The 23,187-nt window shown below is 45.9% G+C and overlaps 1 protein-coding gene across 1 annotated transcript in view; it reads right to left on the minus strand.

Moving 5' to 3' along the window:
- Window positions 1-20,626, minus strand: part of LOC116628038 (probable G-protein coupled receptor 139) — a 38,966-nt gene extending 18,340 nt beyond the window's left edge. Inside the window, exon 1 of the mRNA XM_032398084.1 lies at window positions 20,503-20,626. Coding sequence (XP_032253975.1) covers window positions 20,503-20,626 — 124 coding nt within the window. The remainder of the gene's footprint in view (window positions 1-20,502) is intronic.
- Window positions 20,627-23,187: the final 2,561 nt, after the last annotated feature.

The raw sequence follows: 23,187 nt of genomic DNA on the forward strand, positions 1-23,187 counted from the left end.
ATTTGTCCTGAGGAAATGGAGAGTCATCGAAGGGCTTTAAGCATTGGGGGTTTTGCTAAGTAAGATGTTTGTTATTTCTGTATCAAACCACAGACATCCAAGAGGGCTGTGGGGCGGGCGTGAGGCACGGGGGAGATAAAGAACAGAGGGTCGTTTATAAACCTCATTGAAACATGGGTTGTATTGTAGCTTCCTCATATATAAAATTTGACAGGAGCCATCAGAAATGCTTGAGAGGTAACATCTTCCTGCGTAATTTGTCCCCCTTTCCCCTCTTGGGCTGGCAGGGAAGGTTCCATAGGATCTGGATATTCAAGATCATTGGAAAATTCCCTGATGCACACCACCCTGCTGCACGCTCTCCAAGGCCACGGTCCTCATGGATGTTCTGTTCCACCACGGGACCTGCATTCTCCCAGCGGATGCATGGTTGAAGTGGCAGCACCTATGTCAGGAGATGGGGATGGACAAGGAACAGGCCATGCCCAGGAGACAATGTCTAATTACCTGGGGGCCTTGGGAAGCAATTTTCTCGGGTTAGAGAAATTGGTTTTTGTGCCTCCAGCCCATGCACACAGCTGAATGACATGTAGGTCAAGGAGGCATCATTATATGGAAATGGTTTTATGTTTGGGAACTTCTAAAAATCTACCTCTGCACACTGGGAGGTGGCAGAGAGAGAGTAGCTTTTATTCTGCCCAAGCTGAGTTCAGCAATGAAGGATGGCTTGCTTCATCATGACTTTGGAGGGGTCTGTTTCTTTTCTGGCTTTGGGAATGCATGCTTGAATGTCACAGAGAAAAAGAAGCAGTGCCTTCTTGGCATGCTGGTAATGAGCATGGGCACTGGATCTAGATCTGACATGTTCTTGCTGTGTGACCTTGGGCAAGTTACCTAACTTCTCTGTGCCTCCATTTACTCATCTGTAAAATGGAGCTGATTGTGAGGACTAAGTAAGTTAGAAGAGTATAGGCTGCCTAGTAGACACCACTAGAATTGTGCCCTCTGCCCCCCTGTCCATCCCGTTTCACTCATCACTCCTGCCTACCCTATGTCCCAGCTGAGAGGAACCACTGTTCCTGAAGCTCCCCAAATAAGCCACATTCTCTCCAGCCTTTGAGACTTCACCTATGCAGTTCCCTCTTTCTATAACACTTCCCTCATCCACTTTGGATGGTTCTTATTCTTGACTCTCCATGAGCCAGCTTGTCCAGTCCCCAGATTGGTGCCCCTTATGCTTTGCTGTACCCCTTGTCTATAACAAAACAAACTGCCTCTCTTTCTCCTCTGAGCAGAAATATCATTCCCAAGAGAGAACAGGGAACGTGTCAGTAGGAAAAGCAAGTGGGTTTTTTTTCCTTTAGAATAAGAGAAAATGTAAATAATAATAGCAGTAATAGAAGTAATGATGCTGATGATGAGAAATGTGTATCTTCTTCTGCCACAAGGGAAGTGGTCTTAATAGTGAAAATAATAGCTTCCATTTAGCAAACTGTTATTATATGCTAGAAACTGTGATAAGTGGTTTGCACTTAGTTACTGCTATTCCCCTCATTTTTAAATGTGGGTGTTCCTCTATAGAAAGGAATTTAGGATTAGTTTACAGACTTGCCCAAGGTTACATAGCCAATAAGTCACATAGCCAGGATTTAAACTCAGGTCTGTCCACCTGAAAAGTGTTAACTGCTACACTCTTTAAGAAGGCAGAAGGCCTTGGGACCATTGCTTCCAATGACTCCTAAGTCAGCTGCAGGTCAGAACTTGTGCCTACTGGCCTGCTAGTCTACCCTGACATGAGCACCATCATTGGGTGCTTCCTACTCCAGGATGCTGGGCCTTCCTTGCTGCCCTAGGGAAAAAGGCCTTTCCCTGCCTGCCCAGGGTTTCCCAGAATGACTAGGACATTCCTTGGTTGAACCAAGGAAGGGATGGGCTGCTTTCTTGGCAGAGAGAACTGCAAGTGCAAAATCAAGGAAGTGTGAAAGCATGCTTTGTTTGCAGAACCGTAAAATGACAGGCTTGGCTGGCGTGTGGACCAGAGGGAAATGAAGGATGAGCATTCAAGAATCCAGTGTGATAACCTCAGTGAAATTGCTCTGCAAACTCCCAAGGTTGTCGTGGGGACCGAAGGAGACAACGCTTGGGAAGTGGCTTTACAAACTGGAAAAGCGTTAGACAAATGTTAATTATCACAAATTATTTCACAGGTAGCGTGATTGGTATTGGGAGCAAGATAGCAGAAAATTAAAATATCTGGTAATTTCTCTTGAATCCACATTCTCAAAAGCATTCATAAATGAAAAATTCTTATTTCATTGCTCTCATCTCCTTTTTTTTCAGATGAATAGATTGTAAAAGATTTCAGAAGCAATAAAAATTCAGTCAGTTTCCTGGTCATTATCAATTATACTGCCAGGTTTTGAGACTTGCAGTAATTTTTTGTTGCCACCTTTAAAACCACATCAGCTAATTCTTGATCCAAATATCTCTTAGAACCACCTTGTCTTTTCTGTTTCCTTGGTCATCCTGATGCTGGGGGCTCTCGGAAGGCAGGTCTGTGTCTGTCTCATTTTGGGCCACATTCTTAGTCTGTAGTACAGTCCCTAGTACATGGTAGGTGCTTGACAGTTATTTGTTTTGTGCAGCATCGAGCCTAGATGGCATAGTATTACACTTGAGTTACTGCAGGAACTTAGCTCTGCTTTGGCCCTTGCCCCTCTGTTTCTGAAGCAGTCTGTCTGCATTTGCTCCAAAACTCAATCCATTTTCCTCATTCTGGTAAAATACTATTGGTAAAGCTAATTTAACCAATATTAAATATTAAAGCTGCTAACAAAGAATCCAGATGTACAGTTTAGCCAAAATGATAAAGTAGGAAACTAAAATAAGGGGTATAACTATTCAAGAAGGCATCATCATCATCATTATTATTTGCTGATAATATAATAGTATGCTTACAGAACTCAAGAGAATTAGCTGAAATGTTATTAGAACCAGCAAGAGCCCTTAAGAGGACCAAAGCCTAAATGTACTAACAGTAGATGACTACAAAATGGAATGGGAAGAAGATTCCATTCATGAGACTCTTAAGTGCCAACACCCTCAGAGGCTACGCTCCCAGTAGAGGTGAAAGGAATGTCCTCCTTTTCAACCTTGGGCTACACTTTATCTCCTGCATCCCCAATCAGTCCTGCTTCAGTCCAAAGTCTTCCAAAGTCTCTCACAAAACTGTTCTGTTGGCTCTGGTTCTTACCAGTGTAAGAAATAAGGCACACACCCAGTTGGCCTGATGGGGGAATTAGATGCCACCTCTATTATCATGCTCATACCGCTCTCAAGGAAGATTTTTTTTCCTGATTCCTGATTCCTACCTGATTCTACCTCCAACGTGGACAGCCTTTACAATTCTGTATCCCGAAGATAGGTGCCTCAACCCCCCATCTCCATTTCAGTAGAAGAGATCATGGCTTGCTTTTTTTTTTTTTTAATTAAGATTTATTTATTTATTTGAGAGAGAGAGAGCGCGCGCACACACGTGCGAGTTGGGGGATGGGCAGAAGGAGAGAGAGAGGAGAATCTCAAATAGACTCCCTGCCCAGCGTGGAACCCGAGGTGGGGCTCAATCTTACCACCCTGAGATTACAACTTGAGCTGAAATCAAGAGTCAGATGCTTAGCCAGCTGAGCCACTCAGGGGCCCTGAGATCATGGCTTTAATGAAAGTACCCACCTGGGTGATCCTGGAATCAAAGAACCTTCCTGACCAAAAGTACTATTAGTGCTTCAGCTGAGTGGAAGGCTACACGGACTCTTGCCCCTGATGTCTGGAGCAGAAGCCTGGCTTTGCCATAGCACTAACTGCGTGACTGCACTTAACAGTTTACCATGTGCCTCAGTTTCCTCATCTATAGAATGGGAGTAATAATAGTACCTATTTCATGGGGTTAGAAGGATTAAACTAGTTAATTCATGGGAAGTTCTTGAAACAGTGCCCAAAGGGTAGTAGGCATTCCTTTAATGTTAGTTATAATTATGGTAAAAGACTATTAGTTTAGTTTCTAGCATCAAGGCTTCAGCAACTGTACTATCCAAGCTTCAGCCATGGATCTTGCCACATGGGGGGATGTGGTGGTGGAGGCATGAGTACAGTATTTGACCACTGGTTTGGGGCTCCTACATCATCCTGAGCTTCTTTTCTGAACAGCAAATTATTACACTATAGGGTAGTAGGTTGAACATTTTAAAAGGTAAAAATTGGTCAAATATTGAAAATTTCACATGGTACAACCTTATAATTTTCAATTTACTTGTTTTGCCCCCTGGGCAGTATGTATATCAATGGGCAAAATTCATTTGTCTCTCTCATTCCCAGTCCTTAGCAAAGGTTCTCATGTGAAAGAGATGCTCAGTACATGTGTATGATGAAGAAACAGACTTGTGGTCAGAACTCACATTGCATATTGGTTCCCAGATAGGAGGAAGGTGAGTTCCAGACAGTAGGGGCAAAAAGTCTGCCCTGATTAACCCCTACTGCATTCCCAACTGCCCTCCAACCCAAGACGGGTTGATTTCTTCCTCTGTCCCCTGGTACATGGGCTTCCTTCTAGCTTACCTCTTACCAGTCTTCACGCTAGTGTGGGTTACTTCTTCATCTCTGCAACTAGATTGTGTCCTCCCTGAGGGCAGGAATCCAGAACTATTTGTCTTTGTGCCACCAATAGCTAGCACGTAATTTATAAATGAGTGAATGAATAATGGAAAGTCCTGGCAGGATTCAGAGGGGCGGCTCCATTTTGGGGATCATTCCTACCACTGACAGCTTTGCATATGTAGTGGAACAATGAGCCCTGGATTTGAGGTTCAAGGATGTAGCTTTGCTTTTCAGCTTGGCCTACCAGTAGTAACTTGAGAAGGCTGTTTAACTCCTCCGAGCTTCAGTCTCATAATGGATGAGAAAGCCCTTTGTAAATTTTAATTCACTTTGCATATTGGCCAGCAGTATATTAACATTAATGGCTATTATTGATGACTCTTTTTGAGCCTGAGGAATAGAGCCTGGCACATAATAGGTGGTCAGTAAACATTCACCACATGAACTGGTTTTGGAATTCTGAGCACTTGACTGAAATTAAGCCCCTTAGGGCTGATAGCAGAAACCTTGGAAGGATTTGGAAGACCATAGAGTTTTCATGGAAATTGTTTCATCACAATGTGCTACTTAAAAAAGAAAAAAAAAAAGGCAACTCAATTTCCATTTTGTAGGTTAGGTGTGGGGTGGAGAGGGAATTCACTTGCCTGTCCTTGCTTAAAAATAATTTCAAGTAATTAAACCATCTGCTTGGGGAGAGGGCAATGGGGACACTGGGAGAGTCTTTAATCAGGAAGGAAGACATAGTCCCTCAAAATGCCTGTGAAGACCAGGCTGGGAGGGTGAACCAAGAGAGAGGTCTGTAGACACAGCATTTGTCTTTTCCCATGCCCTGAATACCAATGTCTGCAGCAGGCCCAGCGGCAAGAACAGAGTATAAGCAGTGGTACACAGGCCTGTTTATCTCAGCTGTGCCGCTCGGTAGCTGAATTGCCTTGGGCAGGTTATTTTACTTCTTGGAGCCTCAGTTCCCCCACTGCCAAATGGGGATAATAGAAATACCACCTCACGGGCATTGCCGTGGGGATTAAATGAGGCAATGTAGAATAATGGGTTTGATTCAGTGCTTGGCTCGGAGTAAGTGCTCAATAAATGGTAGTGGTGGTGGTGGTGGTGGTGGTGATGATGATAGTTGTGATCAAGATGTTTCTTCAGTCTCTTCAAGGTGAGTATGGACATTACATTTATGGAATTAAGAAAGCAGTGACCTATTCATCTGATGCATCCATCCACCCATCCATCTACCCACCCACCTATCCATTCAGTATTTGCAAAGGCCCCCCAGAGGGTCCTGGCATCATGGAGATGACTCAGATCCAATGTGGACTGTCAGGGACTCAAAGCCTAACTCAGCACTTTTTTTTTTTTTTTTTAATTTAAAGAGAGAGAGGGGGAGGGCAGGGGCAGAGGGAGAGGCAGAGAGAGAATCTCCACCAGGCTCCATGCCCAGCATGGAGCCCGACGTGGGGTTCTGTCTCACAATCCTGAGATCATGACCTGAGCCAAAATCGAGTCAGATGCTTAACGGACTGAGCCACCCAGGTGTCCCAACTCAGCATTTTTTGATGCCCCCAGGCAAAGGTAAGTTTGAAGCCCCACAGGAAGTTAAATACCTTACCCTCACCTCACCTCTGTTATGAAACTTGTCACATTGTATTATGATTATTGACTTGCCTTTCTACCCAACTAGAGTGTAAGTTCTTTAAGGGCAGGGCCATGTTATGTTCATGTTTGTCTTTCCCGCATCCTATCCCCTAGAACTCCTGGCATAAGTAGGGCCTCATGAAATGGAGCCTGATCCTTAACACAGCCTAAGGAGCCCAGGTGGGGATCTGATAGGAAATCCTTGTCAGTCCTAAGAAAAAAACTCTTCTATTTATTAAGCACCTGTCGAGTGCCAGGTACGTTGTCTCGTGTATTCCTCTCAACAAGGGGGACACTCTTAGCCTAATTTTACAGATATGGGAATTGACATTCAGGGATGTTAACTGCACACAGCTGGAAAGTCCAATGGATCTCAAATCCAGGTTTTCACCAACTTCCCTTTTTGCAGGAGAGCATTCAGTGCTCACATTTAGTGTGGTTGGAAAGAGTAGATGAGGCTAAAAGTGTGATAGTATAAATGGATATTGTGTGTGTGTGTGTGTGTGTGTGTGTGTGTGTCTGATATACATAGTCAAATTTGAGGAAGGCAATAACACAGTAAATTTAAAATCCTATAGGAGCAAGGCAGGGAACATAAGTGAGAGAAGCAGGCCAGGTATATATCTATATAAAAATCTGTGCTGGGGGTACAATAGGAAAAGGTGGGGACTGTGGTGAGCTGGATAGCACAAAAGCCATCTAAAGGAGGCTATGGCTACTTGGTTCTAGGCACTTGATGACAGGGAGAGCTCAGTTTTTCTAGCCTTTAAAATTTTCCAAGACTCATGAGAAAACTGAATTTTTATGAGATTGCCTCTGAATGTTAATAGGCGAGGTGCTGCTTTTTAAGAAACTTTCAACAGGCTTCTTTCACATTCTGTGGGGTCTGACTTTCTGGTTGGTTGTCGGCTGTTGACTGGCTATGACCCCCAGTCCAGGCCTCTTCAGGAGGTTATATGAGGGTAGTTGAGAAGGATGTTAACCAGCAGCATGCATTTGACTAGCATTTTGAGGAAAGCATTCAGTACTGACAGTGATTAAGGAAAAAAAAAAGAAAAAAGTCTTCTTACTTCCCAGAGCCATCCTCTTCTGGCTAGAAGGTCTAACTCTGAGGAGATCCAAGAGGCAACCACCATTTTCTTCCCTCTTCCATGAGCTCTCTCTGCCCATTTTCAGGATGTCCTTGGAGTCTCCACCTCCGTCTTTGGGGCATCACTCCCTTCTTCCTGCTGTACCCTGGGTCATTAGAATTGAATGCAGTCACAATGACAGTGTCCCTCTACCGTGCTGGCCAGAACTCAATCCTGTTCATTTGTCAAATGACAGTGCTGAAGGTGACCCTTTTCTTCTTGTCCAGACCCTTGCTTTCTCTCTGTTCAGGGCTCTTGCAACTGACAGCTGGATCATTAGCAGGACTTGCCCACTGCCACAACCAAGATGGTAGCTTTGTTGTGCTGCGGGCGCTTTCCACGGTGCCTGGAGAGCCAGGCACAGACGTCCTTGATGTCTGAGGACGTTGTTAGTTTGCTCATTTCACTTGTCTGACGCTGTTTTACTTGGACACCGAGGTGATGGTGGATGGTAGGAGTAGGACTGGAGAGGCTCTGAACATGACCCTTGACCCACACTCCTACTGTGTGCCAGGCACTGCGTTGGACACTCTACAGGTATTTCTCACTCTGTCCTACCGGAGCCCAGAGATCGTTCACACTGCAACAGCTGCTGCTTCTTGCGGCTTCCCTCCTAAACCACCTTCCGTCTGTTTTTTCCACAGCAGCCAGAAAGACCTTTGAAAAACTCAGATTAGGTCATGTCAGCTCCTTAAAAGTCTCCCATCTCTTCTCTCAACACTTAGAGTGAACTCCAGATTCCTTACTGTGGACCAGAAGGCCCCCACAGTCCAGCCTGTGTCCACCTCTTCCCCTCATCTCCTGATACTCTCCCTCTTGCTCATTGTACTCCAGCCACACAAGTCTGCCTTCGCTCCAGCTCATTCCCACTTCCGAGCTTTTACCCTTGCGCGTCCCTCTGCTGGCATGCCCTTCCCCTGTGCTTCCTGTGGCCAGTTCCTTCCCATCGTTCCAGTTCTCAGTGCAGACATCAGCTCTTTGGAGAGCCCTTTCCTGACCACCCAACTGATGTAGCTTCCTATTGCCTTACCATGCTGTTTTCCTGACAGCATTATCAGTATCTCAAAGAGTGTCGTTTATGCATCTGTTCACTTGTTTACCGCTTGTCTCCCCAGTAGAATGTATACCTGTGCAGGCATTCTTTGTTTTTCCTTCAGTGCCTACATGGGTGCCTGGCATATGAAAGGGGTGCCACATATATGTGCTAAGTGAATAAAGTTGGTGTTATCACCCCCATTCTCGGATGAGGGAACTGAGGCTCCAAGAAAGGTAAATTACCTGCTCATGACCTCACAGCTAGCAGAGTTGCAGTGCTGGGACTGAACCCCCAGATATGCCTAATTCCTAAGTCAGCATTACCTTCCTGATGCCTTCTGGCCAGGACAGGTGGTGTTCTGGAAGGGTCCTGGGTGTGGAGGGCAGAAATGATATGGGGACCAGGCTCTGTGAAGGTCAAGAGTGTGGGCCTGTGATTCCTTTAAGGAATGCCCATCCCTACCCTCTTCATGGCATTGCTCCCTCTTGAGTTCTTTCTCCAATCACTGCTCCATTCTGCCACCTTCCAGGAAAGCTGCTGCTTTTTGTTCAAGAGGCAGATGATGGTTCTTGTCAGCAGCTCTGTGGAGCTGAACCATGGTGGTGAGGCCAGAAATGCTAAAAGCAGACAGCTGCAGCCAGAACAGAATCACCAGGCCATTCTATACCTTTGACTGTGGGAGGAGTGTGTATGTGTGTGCGTGTGCACGTGTGTGTGCGTGTCTCCCTGTGGGTGTATGTCTGTGCATGTCTGTTTGTGTCTGTGCATGTGTGTCTATGTGTGTGTCTGTGTGTTTGTGCACACGTCTCTGTATGTGTGTGCATACATCTCTGTATGTCCGTGTGTGCGTGTGTGCACGTGCATGTCTGTGTGTGTGTCTCCCTCTGGGTGTATGTCATACACATGTGCCTGTGTGTGTATGTGCATAAGTCTGTGTGTGCACACATCTCTGTGTCTTTGTGTGTGCATACATCTTTGTATGTCCGTGTGTGTGTGGTGTGTTGCTGTGTGTGGGTCTGTGGAGAGTCCCTCCTGTGAAGTGATATGGCTGATAGTTTTTGCTGCACTTAGCTGAAAACGGTAAGAAATGTCTTTGGGGGAAAAGCAATTGCCCCAGGTCTTAAACTGCTAAACATTCTGGCAAATGAGGGGGGAAAGAAAAGAAGTTACTGGTGAATACCAGAAGTCAAAAGGAGCCAACACTGTAAAATGTGTTGTCCCAAATCAGGGTTACTTTGTGTGGTTTCTACAAAGCTCTGGCTTCCTGTTTCCTCTGCACCTCATGCCCTGTTCTCCTCCTGTCCTCAGGCTGCCTTTTGGCCTTCCAGACTCACCCTCTTTCTGTTCCGATATGTGGCACCAGTCCCCTCTTGCCTAAGAGTCATTGCAAAGCCTATCCCCCTTGCTTCTTCCTTCCATTCTTGCCTTCCTCAGCCTTCAGGTTCCAGTTGTTCCTCTTGAGGGAGCTTTCCTTGGCTTCCCCATTGGGCAAGTCCCCCCATGAAAAGCTCTCCCATCACCATGTGCCTCTCCTTCATGTTCTTTCACATGTGACTACATTTATTCAGGTTTGTGATCATGCTCATCTTCCCCATGTGTATGCATATGAGCACGCAGACAGGGAGTGGGTCTTTTTAGGCTTGCTTTGAGCCTAGCACAGTGCCTGGTACTTGGTAGTGCCAGGCACATTGATGGATGGATGGATGGATGGATGGGTAAGTGAATCAATAAATGCAGATGCAGTTGTCCAATTGCACTTTCTGGTTTCTTGTCTCATTCTTTTTTGCCATGGGCAAAATGAAAACGTATTTGGGTTCAGAGTCCCAACTCTCAATGTAGTTCAGCTGGTTATAACCTTTACTCAAGAGAAGCCCAAGTCATTCAGCCTCCACTTGATAGAAAAGCAAAGATCCTGGCTTATCCATACAGAGAAGTTCCCTCACTTTGAATCTCACCAGGATCTAAGGTAACCACATCCTCCCCACACCCCGACCTTTCCTTCCTTACATTTCCCTTGGTGGGGTAGAGACGGCAGGTTTATCTGTATTGCAATGGTCAAAGCACACTGGATTCAGAATCTAAAAGATTTGGGGTCAAGGTCACACCTGATTAGCTGTATAACCTTGGTGGAAATTCCTTGTCCTCTCTAGGGCCTCAGTCTCTGTATTAAGAGCATTGTACTAGATCAGGGCTCCCCAGATTGTAGTGATTGGCCCACCAGCATTATGATTTTTGCCATATTCTTGTGTTCCCTGTACTATTATTTACTTAATATTTTGTTTTAAAGATTTTGTTTATTTATTTGACAGAGAGAGACACAGTGAGAGAGGGAACACAAGCGGGGGGAGTGGGAGAGGGAGAAGCAGACTTCCCGCGGAGCAGGGAGCCCGATGTGGGACTCGATCCCAGGACCCTGGGATCATGACCTGAGCCGAAGGCAGACGCTTAACGACTGAGCCACCCAGGCGCCACCTAACATTTTGTTTTAAAGTGATTTGCATTTCCCCCCCTGAATTTATACCTTATATAGTACTGCTGTCCAGGGATGCCTGGGTAGTTCAGTCAGTTAAGCGTCTGCCTTCAGCTTAGGTCATGATCCCAGTGTCCTGGGATCAAGTCCTGCATCGGGCTCCTTGCTCAGTGGGGAGTCTGCTTCTCCCTCTGCCTGCTGTTCCCCCTGCTTGTGCTTGCTTGCTTCCTCTCTGACAAATAAATAAAATCTTTAAAAAAAATTAAAAAATACTGCTGTACAATATAAATGGAATGTGAGCCACATATGCAATCTCAGTTTTTCTAGCAGCCACATTAAGAAAATAAGAAACAGGTGAAATTAATTTTAACAATATGTTTTATTTAACTGTGTTCATCCAAAATGTAATCAATATAAATTATTAATGAGATGTTTAATTTTTTTTCATACTAAATGTCCAAAGTCTGGCATGTATTTTACATTTTGAGCACATTTCTCTATGGATGCTAAATCTTTCAGTGGAAATCTTCGATCTTTGTTTAGATGTCATAAAATACACAGTTGAAAAGACCAGATTCACATACCCAAATTGTTCCAAGTATACAGTTATTTTCCAATAACTGAATCAAATATCAAGGCTTAATTGTAAATTAATTGAAATGAAACCAGATAAAAAAAATCAGTTCCCGAGTTGTGCTAGTTAAATGTCAAGTGCCCTATAGCCACATGCAGCTGGGGATTACTTATTGGGCAGCATGGAAATAGGGCAACCCTGAATCACAGACCCACCTCCCTGCTGTAAACAGAAGATAGTCTTAAAAATAAATACAATGACAATACAAGGGTGACATTACATTTTAGCTAGATACTGAGCCCTAGGCCTGATCTGTGTCTGTTATAAAGGGAGATTTAGCACACATGAAGAGGTGTTAAAGATACTAGCACCAAGATGAGACTTTCCCTTTGATAGAATCAGAAGGATTGAGAAAACTGAAAAGGGATTTAATAATGATGTAGCCTTGTGCCACCTAAAATAATCGCACATAAAACAACAGCAACAACCCCCCCCCCCCGAATCTGGATGATTAGTCTGAACTCTGAAATTCCACAGCCTGTTTCTGCTTTATTCCTCCTATCACTTTGCTTCCTCAAGAGACCACTAGCAGTGTGATTTTATAAAAAGGGAGAGTTGGGAAAGTAAGTTCTGGTTTAGACATTGCCATTCCTAGCTCTGCGACTTTGGGTAAAGTCTCAGTTTCCTCTTGTTATAAAATGATGGTGCTTGCTCTCATCATAGAATAGCAGCCATGGAGTGGCAGACACTGGGGACCCTGCTAGCCATGCATTGCTTCATTTTGTCCATATCATATACCCTGTGAAAAAGGCACTGTTATACCCATTCTGCAGAGAGGAACACTGATGCTTAGAGAGGTTCAAGCAACTTGCCAGAGCCCCACCAACAGGAAGTCATGAGGCTGGAATTTGAATCCAGGTCAGTGGGGACCATGAGCCCACATCCTAATCCACCATGCTGTCAGGTTTTAAGGGCTCTTCCATTTACAAAAAAAAAAAAAAAAAAAAATGTGGATTTGTGTTCCAGGACATCATTAACATGCAGTTTGTGGTACTACTTGGAGCTCTTTCTTCCAGTCACGCCAAATCCCTGGTTTCCTGAGTTGGCGTGCTTTTTTTATTTAGCCACATATTTATTTGGGTCTCCATCTCCTTTATTTCTTGCTCCTCCCCCTAACATCTTGTTTTTATTCTCCACCCACTGTGACCCCCTTGGCATTTCTTGGTGCTTCTTGAAGTTTTACCCACTTTGGAGTTTGTGAATTGGCAGCCTGGTGGGCTGTATCAAGCCTGCAGATATGTTTGGTTTGGCTCATGCAGTGCTGGCTCGCATAGTGTTTTTAAAATTTTTTGAATTAGTTGCCAACATTGAAACATTGGGATATTTCACATAAAAATCTGGATTCCTAGATTTTTGGAAGAATTTGGCAACACTGGATTGGCTGGAGAGCTGAGTGGTGGTGGTACTTTCTAACCTCCCCCAGTCCCCACTCCTCCCTATTGTCTGTCATCCCCATCTCTTATGACCTAGCCCAAGTGTCAGTTGTCAGCTGTCATTGTGTGTGGGCTGCCATTCTCTTACGATAAAGCTGGACAGCAGTACCGAGTATCACTGTCAATTTCTAGCTATGTGACTGTGGGTATCTCAACATTCTCATCTGAAAAATGGGCATGATAACTGTACATGCATCAGAGGGTCATTTGGGGAATTAAATGAGTTAGTGCCTGTAAAATGTTTTGAAGCATCCCTAGCACATAGTTAAGTGCAACATAAGCGCTAGTAGTTGTTAAGAGGAAAGTGCAGTGGTTTTGGTACATATGTCTCTATCACTGAGGGAAAATTAGAGAGACCAAAAGAGCCACATGCTTTCAGAAAAACGGCAGGGAAGCATGATTCTTTGGGTAAGTGAAGCATTTCTTTAAAACTGGGCCGCTGTGTGCATTTACACTATCTGACTGCTCCTAGCAGGTATTTGAATTCGAGATACCTGCCCTCCCCTTCCCCCAGCATTTCAGGCACCCTCTGCAGGGCTGGCATTCCCTATCAGCATTGCCCACATAGTTCAGATCACATGGAGGTTCAGTGACAGGGTCTGTGTTCACCTCCCCACCTTGCTTCTGTTCATGGTCCTGGCTGCAGCATGCAGGGCAGTCTTTGCTGGGTGCTTGTCAGACCTTTATCAACTTTAGCTGAAGAAGGTTTCATGTTCTGGACTGACAGTATTTCTGGAGGTTTCACTGAACCACAGGCAACTCTCTGAGAGGTACAAATTCCTTAGGCTTATGATGGAATTGATTGCTTATTGGGTAATTCATTCCTAGTTTTCCAGGGCAAAGAGTTTCATTCCTGGTGGGTGCACTTTGAGTGGAATTGTGCAGTTATGGAAAAGACCTATATATAAAGTTATTTGTGGCTTCAGGGGATTTACAAAGCTTGTTGACATGTCAGACAATAAAAACAATGCTACCTACTATTTATTGAGCTCCCACAATGTTCAAGGGATTGTGAGAAGCCTTTGCATATTTTATTTTGGATTACCATCACAACAATGCAAGGCACGGAAGATTAATAACATTTACTGACCTCTTAACTCTATTTGAGAGCACACCTGTGCCAAGAATGGTGCTACACATTTTTACAATTTCATTCGATCATCACAACAACCCTATGAGATAGGTATTATTATGATCCCATCTCACTGATGAGTATGAGACACAGAGAAGGTGAGAAATTTGCCCAAGGTCACAGACTAGCAGGTAGGGGAGCTAGAATTCAAACCCAGGCACTTTGACATTAGAGATCCCTTGCTTAACTGCTGAACTTGGCTGACTGCTTTCTTACAAATGAAAACGGAGGCTCAGAGGTGGAGTATCATATCTGAGATCACACAGCAAACAAGGGTAAGACAGAGGATCCAAATCCATGTCCATTCAGTTCCAATGCAGTGCCTTTTATACTCAACCTCAAAAGCAGAAATGACACATGGGATAACTACAGAAATCACGCAGGGGCAAGGACAAAAGCTACTGGTCTGGACCCCAGCCCAAGGCCAGCCCAGCCAGCCTCCAGCATAGCTACTTCATTGGTCTGTGCTTGTTTCCATCTATGGGCCATGTTTCCAACTGAGCTATATAAGCAGAACCCGGCTCCCCCAGGTGTTTGACAGACCCACACAGTGAATTATTGCCAGAGCCAAGCCTGGAATCCAGGGCTCCTCATGCAGTGCTCTTTCTCCCACTGTTATAACAGGGATCCAAGGCCCAATGTGCATAAAGAGGAGCCATACAGGTTACAGAGGACAGTTCAGTGCAGCGTGTAGGGACTTTGACATTAGAGTGCCCATGTGCTTTTGAAAGGGGCAGCCATTAAATAAATTATGGTACAAATATACAATGGAATACTATGCAGCTTCATAAAAGAATGAAAAAGCTTCAATATACCATTATGGATGATTAATATAATAAGTGAAAAAGAGCAAGACGGAGGACAGTGTGTACAATGTGCTCATTTTGAGGAGAGTAAAAAAAAAAAGAAGAGTTGAAATTCTCTATTCATACTTGCTTGTATATCCACTAAAATACTCTGAAAGAACAAAAAGAAATCAAGATACTGATGAACCAGTTACCTGTGTGGTGGTGGTGATGGGATGGATTTGGGAACTGGTGAGTAGGGGAAAGGGATGGTAGGGAGATTTTGCAATGTGTGCCTTTTTATATTTTTAAGTTTTTGAATAATATGAATGTCATTACTTATATAATGTGCACACACACACACACACACATACACACATGCACGCACCACACAAAAGCAGCTGCATAGGAAAGCAGCCTATTCCTCAGCCACAGCCAGCCTTCTGGGAATATGAACCTAATGTTAGTTCTTCTGGTGTTTCAAGGGAACTTGGAAATCTATTTTTTTTAATTCCAATTTTTAGTTTCAAATTGTTCATTGCTAGTATATAGAAATATAATGGGTTATTGGAAATTAACAATGTGTCCTACAAACATGCTGAACTCACTTATTAGTTCTTAGGAACTTTTTTTGGTGGAGTATTTGTGATTTTCTCTGAAGGCAATTATATCATCTGTGAATAGAAACAGTTTAATTTCTTCCTTCCAGTCTACCTTTTATTTCTTTTTCTTGCCCAGCTAGGACTTCCAGTATGCTGTTGAATCAGAGTAGCAAGAGCAGATATCCTTGCCTTGCTCCAGATCTTAGAGGGAAAACATTCCATCTTTCATCATTAAATGTGATCTTAGCTATAGGTTACTTATTGATGGTTAAAGAAGTTCTCTCTATATTCCTAGTTTGATAAGTTTTTATCATGAATGGATGTTGAATTTTGTCAAATAGTTTTTTTTTTTTTGCCTCTATTGAGAAGATCATATGGATTTCCTTTTTTAGTTTTTTTTAATATGGTAGATCACACTGATGATTTTCAAATGTTGAACCAGCCTTGGATTCCTGGAATAAACCCAAGTTTGTCTTGGTTTATTATCATTCTTATATATTCCTGAGTTAGATTTGGTAATATTTTGTTGAGGATTTTTTTTGTGTGTGTCTGTGTTCATGGGGAATATTGGTCAGTAGTCTTCTTATAATGTCTGGTTTTGGCATTAGGGTAAAACAGGTGTCATAAAATAAGTTGAGAATTTTTCCTTAATTTTTAAATGATGAAAAAAATGACTTACAGAGTGCTTACTGTGTGGCAGGCAGTGTGTTAAATGAATAACCCACCGAAGACTCACAGCAACTCTGCGAGGTATGTGCCATTATTACCATCATCCCATTTTACAGATGGGAAAGTGAGGCACAGAGTAGTTAAAGTCACTTACCTAAGGTCACATAGCTTATAAGTAGCAAAGCCAGGACTCAGACCCCAGAGGTCTATCGCCAGACCTTATACTCTGAACCTGTTTACTAGATTTTCTTGAAAGATGTTTACAGGTGAATGAGAACACATCTGGAGTGTTCAGTCCATCTTACTGGTCACCATTTTCCCACCCCTGGTTAATAGTAACTGTAACTACTGTGTGTCACAGCACTGACTACTGCCAGGTGACAGACTCATCATCTCCATCTCGCACCAACCCTCACAGACAGGTATTAACCTGTGCTTTCTTCTAGTTACTGGCTCCCCTTTTGGCAGTTGCAGAAATACTCCTATCAGCTGGGTGGTGTGTGGTTTCAGACTATCATGTTCCTTACCTTGTCTCCTTTAACATCCCTGGTGCCTTTTAGAAAGTAAAATTTAAAAAATATCTTTCAAATCTCAGTTTAATTTTGCGCTGCTCCTTCCTTATCAGCCAGGCTCACCTGTCTTCTCTGCCTCTGTCTTCCCCCCACGCATCAGGCTCATCTCTTCCTCCTGCACTGCCTTCTGCTTTTCACTGTCTTGTCCTAGTTGGCCCCATCAGTGTCCCCAACTCTACCTTGTTAGCTTGGCTGGCTTATTGTATGCATTTTGAAAGGTTAGAAACATCTTGCTTACTTAAAAGGAAGAGAAAAGAGACAGAGTTTTAGGGATAGCTGGGACACCAATTTTTTCCATTGAGCACATAGCATGAAGGACTGAGGTTAGTTAAAAGAACTTCCTTTTATAATAATGAAGGCAGTATGGTGCAATTGAAAGAGCAGGTGTTTGCACACTGGCTTGACTGTGTGACTATAGACAAGATGCTCCACTTCTCTGAATCTCAGTTTGCTCATCTGTAAAATGGGTTCAGAGACACGTACAGGTCACAGGGATGTGGTGGGGATTAAGTACAATAATCTAAGTATTTAACATACAAAAAGATCCAGTGTGGAGAAGGCATTAATAAGTGCTTTCCTCAGTCCAGACACTGTGCTAAGCCATTTTATATAGACAATCTTATTTAATATACACTATCTGTGTGGGTAAGTAGATACTGCTGTTACCCTAATTTTATAGGTGGGGAAAATTATGGTACAGAAAGTTAAGAGTTCTTAAGTGGCAGATTCTTAAGAGTTCTTAAGTTCTTAAAGAGTTCTTAACTGCCCATACTTCACATTAGGACCCCCTGGGACCCATTCCAGACCAATTAAGTTAGACTGTCTGGGGCCATTCCTAGAGGCAGGGTATTGGACCACATGCTTTTCCTAAGCTCTTCCTTTCAGTCTGGAGACTGAAGGTGGTAAGAAACATCTGTGCTTTCTCCTAGTTAATGGCTCCCCTATTGCCAAACACTGAGCCACTCCCCATCCACCCCTTGGTTCCCACCCATGTTTTCAACCATCCCTGTGAGAATTTGGAAATGGGGTGAGTCCACTGCCAGGAAAAGTGATTCAATTAAAATCTCAGTTTTCAACAATATTACCAAGCCCTGTGGTCTGTTACTTCACACCCAGCATAGCTGTGCATCCCGGTCAGTAGCAGGGTAATGAGGGTTTGCTAATTGCTGGTGGCTGGTGGGGAGGGGGGAAGGGGAAGGGGAATACTGTAGTGAGCTCAGCAGGAGGAGTAAGGCGCTGAGCTAAGTGCTTTTCCTGTGGCTCCCAGCCCCTTCTCTGGCTCACATGCCAAGCAGCCCCCCCCCCCTCACAACCAAATCAGCTTCATGATGACCACAACTGCCGCACCACAGCGGTAATCAGTGTGTGGTGCGTCAGGCCCTGAGCTGAGTGCTTAACTTGCACCATCATCTCCATCAACATTTTTATTTCTCACCATCATTCCAGGAGTTATCATTCCAGTTCCAGTTGCTGTCCTAATGCCTATTTTACAGATGTGGAAACAGAGGCATAGAGTCACAGAAGGTCCACATGTTAATACCCAGCTTCATTCTGTAGTCTGCATTCTTAGTTACCTGGGCATACTTGTCTGCCCTTATGGTTCTAAGAGAATGACTTAAGGATTTTACTTTTGAACCACTTTGCAAGCCATTAACAAAACCATTATCAGCCCATGGTCTTCCTGAAAGCCTGGCCTCTTCAGTCATCCTTTTCCAGAATGCTTGGTCCTTCTGCATCTACCACAAACTCTACTTGCGAGCTCCTTGAACTCAGGGACTGTACCTTAGGGATCCCTGAGTCCCTTAGGCACCTCTTTAGCACTTGGCACACAGTAGGTGGCCACAACTCTTAGTACTCATCAGTGCGTTCCAAGTTCTCATCCCGATCCCTCCCTCCTTTAAGTCTCCAAATCCTGGGCTCAGCCTTGATGAGCCTGTGCCTAGCACTGTCTGGCACACAATAGGTGCCAATGCTATGGGTCAGAAAGGCCCTTAGCTGGCATAGGAGTTATGCTGTGGAGAAGTGAGGTACCTTGTCTTCCACCTTGAGGTGTTTGAAGGTCTGATTTGTCCCCTGTTCTGCTCATCTTCATGTTCCTGCTCTGGACCCTTGGAGCCTCCCCTTGTCTTTATGTCTCTGTCCCTTAAAGGGTTTTCAGAAGAAAAGCCTGAGAGAGTGGCTACTTTAGTCAGCAGAGGAGATGGAGGGGTGAAGGTGGAGGGGTCAGACTAATTCTGATGTGAGAGCTGAAGGGAAAAGGGGCCCTGTCACTTTTCTGGTTCAGCAAGTGTCACCAATAACCAACCTTCTCAAAAACTCACTCACCTTAAGAGAGCTCTGGGAGAGGCTCAGGAGGGCTGACAGGGGGAGGTGGGGACTGGACTGAAATCAATTCCTGCTCAAGGTAATTACAGGACATGTGCGCTGCCCCAGCAGGGCGAATCAGAGGTTGAGCGTCTCCCAGGGCAGCCAGAACGATTAGTTAGTAATAAAAACCTCATCACTTGCTGGGAGAGAGGTTCAGTGATTGTAAACTTATGCTTTTCTGTGCCTAACAAAATTTGGGAGGGGGCATGTATTTAAACAACCTTATCAGGGCCCCTGACCACCAAGTTGAATGTTTTGAAAAGGAAATCTCAGCAAGCCTCTCAAATCCAGCTCTCAAGTTCCCAGGATCCTGGGATGCGGAATGACAGGGTGGATGATGCTGTGATTCTAGGCTGTACATGGATTTTTTTCTTTGTGCTTCCTTTTGTCCCTCTCTCATCTCCCTGCAAGTGATCTTTAGGAATCTTTCTGCACACAGACTGTCTCAGGGACTATCTGGAAGAAGGGTTTATCTCAAGCTGGAACCCCAGGAAACCCCTCCCCCTCTCTCACAAATAGCAAGCACCCCCCAGCCCCCAGCAGCTCAGCTCTCTTCAGGAATTCAGCACCAGTCTCAGCCACACTTTGGAGAGGACGTTAAGATGTGGGACCAGCTAGACATCCGCAGCAGTCGTCAGCTGCCCAGGGTGGGTAGATAGGGAAGCAAAGCCAGGGGGCAAGGCATGTCCTCAAGGAGACTGTGACCCCCTGAAGTGGCGGTCTCAGCATTCCGTGTGTGTCTCTGGATCCTTGCCCTGGTCAAAGCATGGTCCCAGAGCCACCCTGACCCTTCTTAGCCTGCCTGGAGACCCTTTCTTTGCTTAGGGGTCACAGGGGCTCATCCCTTGCTCTATCCCAGCGGCCCTAGAGAAAGTGTGCTGGGCATCAGTCTCCTGCTTCACCTGGAATCAGGCGGGGACAGTGGTGGGGCACAGGGGCAGAGGTTTCCTCGGGCTGAGGTGGACGTGGGGGGCGACGGGAGAAGTAAAGCCCCCACTAAACCATCTGTTGGCAGGTGCGGTCAGGTCACATACACAGACCCCACTGGGCACCCTCAGGGACGCGGATCCCTTCAGATGCGCATGCAAATACTCGAATCCACGCGCACACTCACACCATGCCCATCAGCTGCCACGCACGCTCGTGACACACACACACACACACACACACACACACACACACACACAGGAGAGTCCCCGCCAGGCCACAGCAACTTCCTTTCCCCCAGTCTGGAAATGTCCGCAGTTGCCCTTAAGGCTTAAACTTTTTCAGAGGGAGCGCGAGGGATCGCAAGGTGAGGATATCGAGGCCTGGGGGCTCTGCGCAGGGTTGCTCCGCACTTGGGGCTCCTGGCTTCCTCCCTCTCCCGCACGCTCCTCACCTGGTAAACCGAGGCACAGCAAGAGACTGTAGTAGACCACGGGCACGAAGCCCAAGCCGCAGACCGAGCCAGGGGACCAAGACAGCGAGCTGTTGGCTACGAGGTGGGCGTGCGTGTGCTCCATGAGCTCGCCCCTCGTTCCCCTAGTCTCCACGCCCAGCCTGCCAGCCCCGCTCTGGACGCCGGCTCGGTGGTGGCAGCGGCGGAGGCAGCAGCTGGAGCAGCAGCGCCTCTCTTCCCGCTGGACTTGCTTCTACCCTTGGCCGTGGTCCCCTCTGCTCGCTCCGCACCTGCCTGCCTGGAGTCCTGGCACGGCCCTCGCGTAGGGCACAGGGCGCTGGGTGCAGGGACTCGGGAGGGGCTCCCAGAGCCGGTTAGTGCACCTCCCACCTCGGACCTGCTCGGCTCCCGCCTCGGAGACGGGAAGCTGGGACGCTGCTCCCCGCAGCCAATCAGCAACTGCCTGGACGCGGATGATGGGAGGGTGTGTGTGTGTGTGTGTGTGTGTATGTATGCATGGGAGGAGGGGGGTCCCAGCTGCTTCTTACAGCTCCAGTTTCAGGAGAGGAGAGGAGTGAGACCTGGGAACCCCAGAGGAAGACCCAGGTGGGAATTGGCTACCCCTTCTCCACCCAGTGCGGGAGGGGCGTGGTGTGGGTGGGACCTGCTTCTCCCGCAGCGGCTCCATACTCCTCCAACGTGTCCTCAGTTTGCCTTTCTCAACTCACCTCCTAGCCACTTCTCTTCCTCCTTGCCAGTGCTCCGAGTCCATCTCCATATAGAGGATTCTCCACCTAGTACATGGGGGGAAGAGGAAGCTGTCGGAGCGAGGATGCTCAAGGGTCGTCGGTTCTCCCGGGCCAGAGGAGCTGCGCCTGAAAGGAAGTGTACATGCGTCTCAGTGCGTGTGTTGATTCTGGGGAAGGCCAGAGGTGGACTGTCCCTGAATGGAGTGCCTTTGAAGGGGTTGCAGGCTGGCTAAGAGAAGCCCGCCACACTGAGACCTTCTGTCAGGAATAAGAATGTTGCAACCATTCACACACACACTCCCCCACGCTCACACAAAGACACACAATACCCAGTCATGTGGGCTCACTCAGGAGGGCAGCGGAGGCCCTCTCATCTCTCACCCAGGCATGTGAAAACACAGGAGCACCCTTATCAACATGCACAAAGACCACACTCACATGACATCCCAGACACACACAAACCCATGTGGGCATCATTTAGGGGTGGTCTAGTTTGAGAGTTGTGTGAAGTATAGGAGAGGTCAGCAGGTGGGACCTAGGCAATCTTGGAGAGTTGGGGTGAATAGGCACCCCCCTTTTTCCTCAGTGTAGGAGGGTGGAGAGTTCCTAGTGCAGCTCTTCTAGAGGCCACAACAGATTTGGGTAGGGAGAGAAATCTGGGGCTCAAGACAGCATGTGTGAGAATTAGATTCTGTAGAAATATGGAGGAGAGGCATTTCCAGGGGCTGGCTGTAGCTGCTGCCAATCAATGCAAGAGCATGTGATAGCTCAGAGAATCCCAGGACCCCTCTCTGTTCTGCCCCCGGCCCCCCTACACCCATTCCTGGGGAGAAAGAACTGGATGGGCTTTCCCCAGCCTCTTTCAGGTCTCCTAAGATGGAGGAGATCCCTGCTTTTCATGCTCAACAAGGGGCATGTGTCCATTCCCCATCATTGTTAGGGGCTCCCCAAGGCAGGCATTGGGGGTGGGGGTGGTAGCAAACTCCAACGCAGCCAGGGCCAGGCAGTCTGCATAAGGGAGGGATCTGCTGAGTCTAGCTGGGTCTGTGGTGAACAGAGAGGCTTGTGCCCCCCAAATGGACAGATTATTACAAAGAGTCATGTGGGCCTAGCGAGCACAGGTCTGATATTCCAAGCCAAGTTGGATATTGAAATTTTGTTGTGAACTCTCTCATTTAAATGTGACTACCCCGAACAAAAACAAAACAAAAACTCCACTGTGTTGATAAATAAAGCAGTATCATTGCAGAGGTTCAATAAATAATGGTTCAAAACCCTATAGATTAGATTTGTCTGCAGGCATCCAAACTGAGATGAGAAGCGGGGGCTAAGAGGGGGAGTGTATGTGGTTTGACTAAGCTCCCCAGTCTATTCAGGGACCTCTCAACATTGTGAATCAAGGATAATGCCTCAGGGCTTTTGCACTGGCTATTCCCTCTGTCTGGAGTGCTCTTGCTCCGGAAAGCCGTATTAACCCGCCTCTTCACCTTCTTCAAGTCTTTCCCAAACAATCCTGTTTAAAATTGAAATCTCCACTACTACCCTACAAAATGCTTATTTCCTCTGCCCTTCTCCTGCTTAACTTTTGTCCATAGTGCTCAGCACCATGGTCATACCGTATACAGTCTATTTAATTAGTTTATTTATCTGTTTCCCCTCTTAGAGAGGCAGGGCCTTTTGTCTGTTTTGTTCACAGTTGCATCACCAGCTTCTGTACTGTGCCTGCATATTCCAGACTCTCAATAAACATTGAAAGAATGGAAGGCCCCAGCACCCACTGACCTAAGACATGTAGGGCAAGGGGAGATGAGTTTATCTTTGCTTGTCTTTGCAGACCAGAGTGTCAGAATGTGGGTGGCTGTGAGGGTTGGGGGGCATAGTCTTAGATTTAGCATGTAATTATCATGTCTGACTAGCCACTCTAAAAATAATTTTT

Source organism: Phoca vitulina, unplaced genomic scaffold (genome assembly GCF_004348235.1).
Source record: "Phoca vitulina isolate PV1807 unplaced genomic scaffold, GSC_HSeal_1.0 scaffold109, whole genome shotgun sequence".
Classification (NCBI taxonomy): domain Eukaryota; kingdom Metazoa; phylum Chordata; class Mammalia; order Carnivora; family Phocidae; genus Phoca; species Phoca vitulina.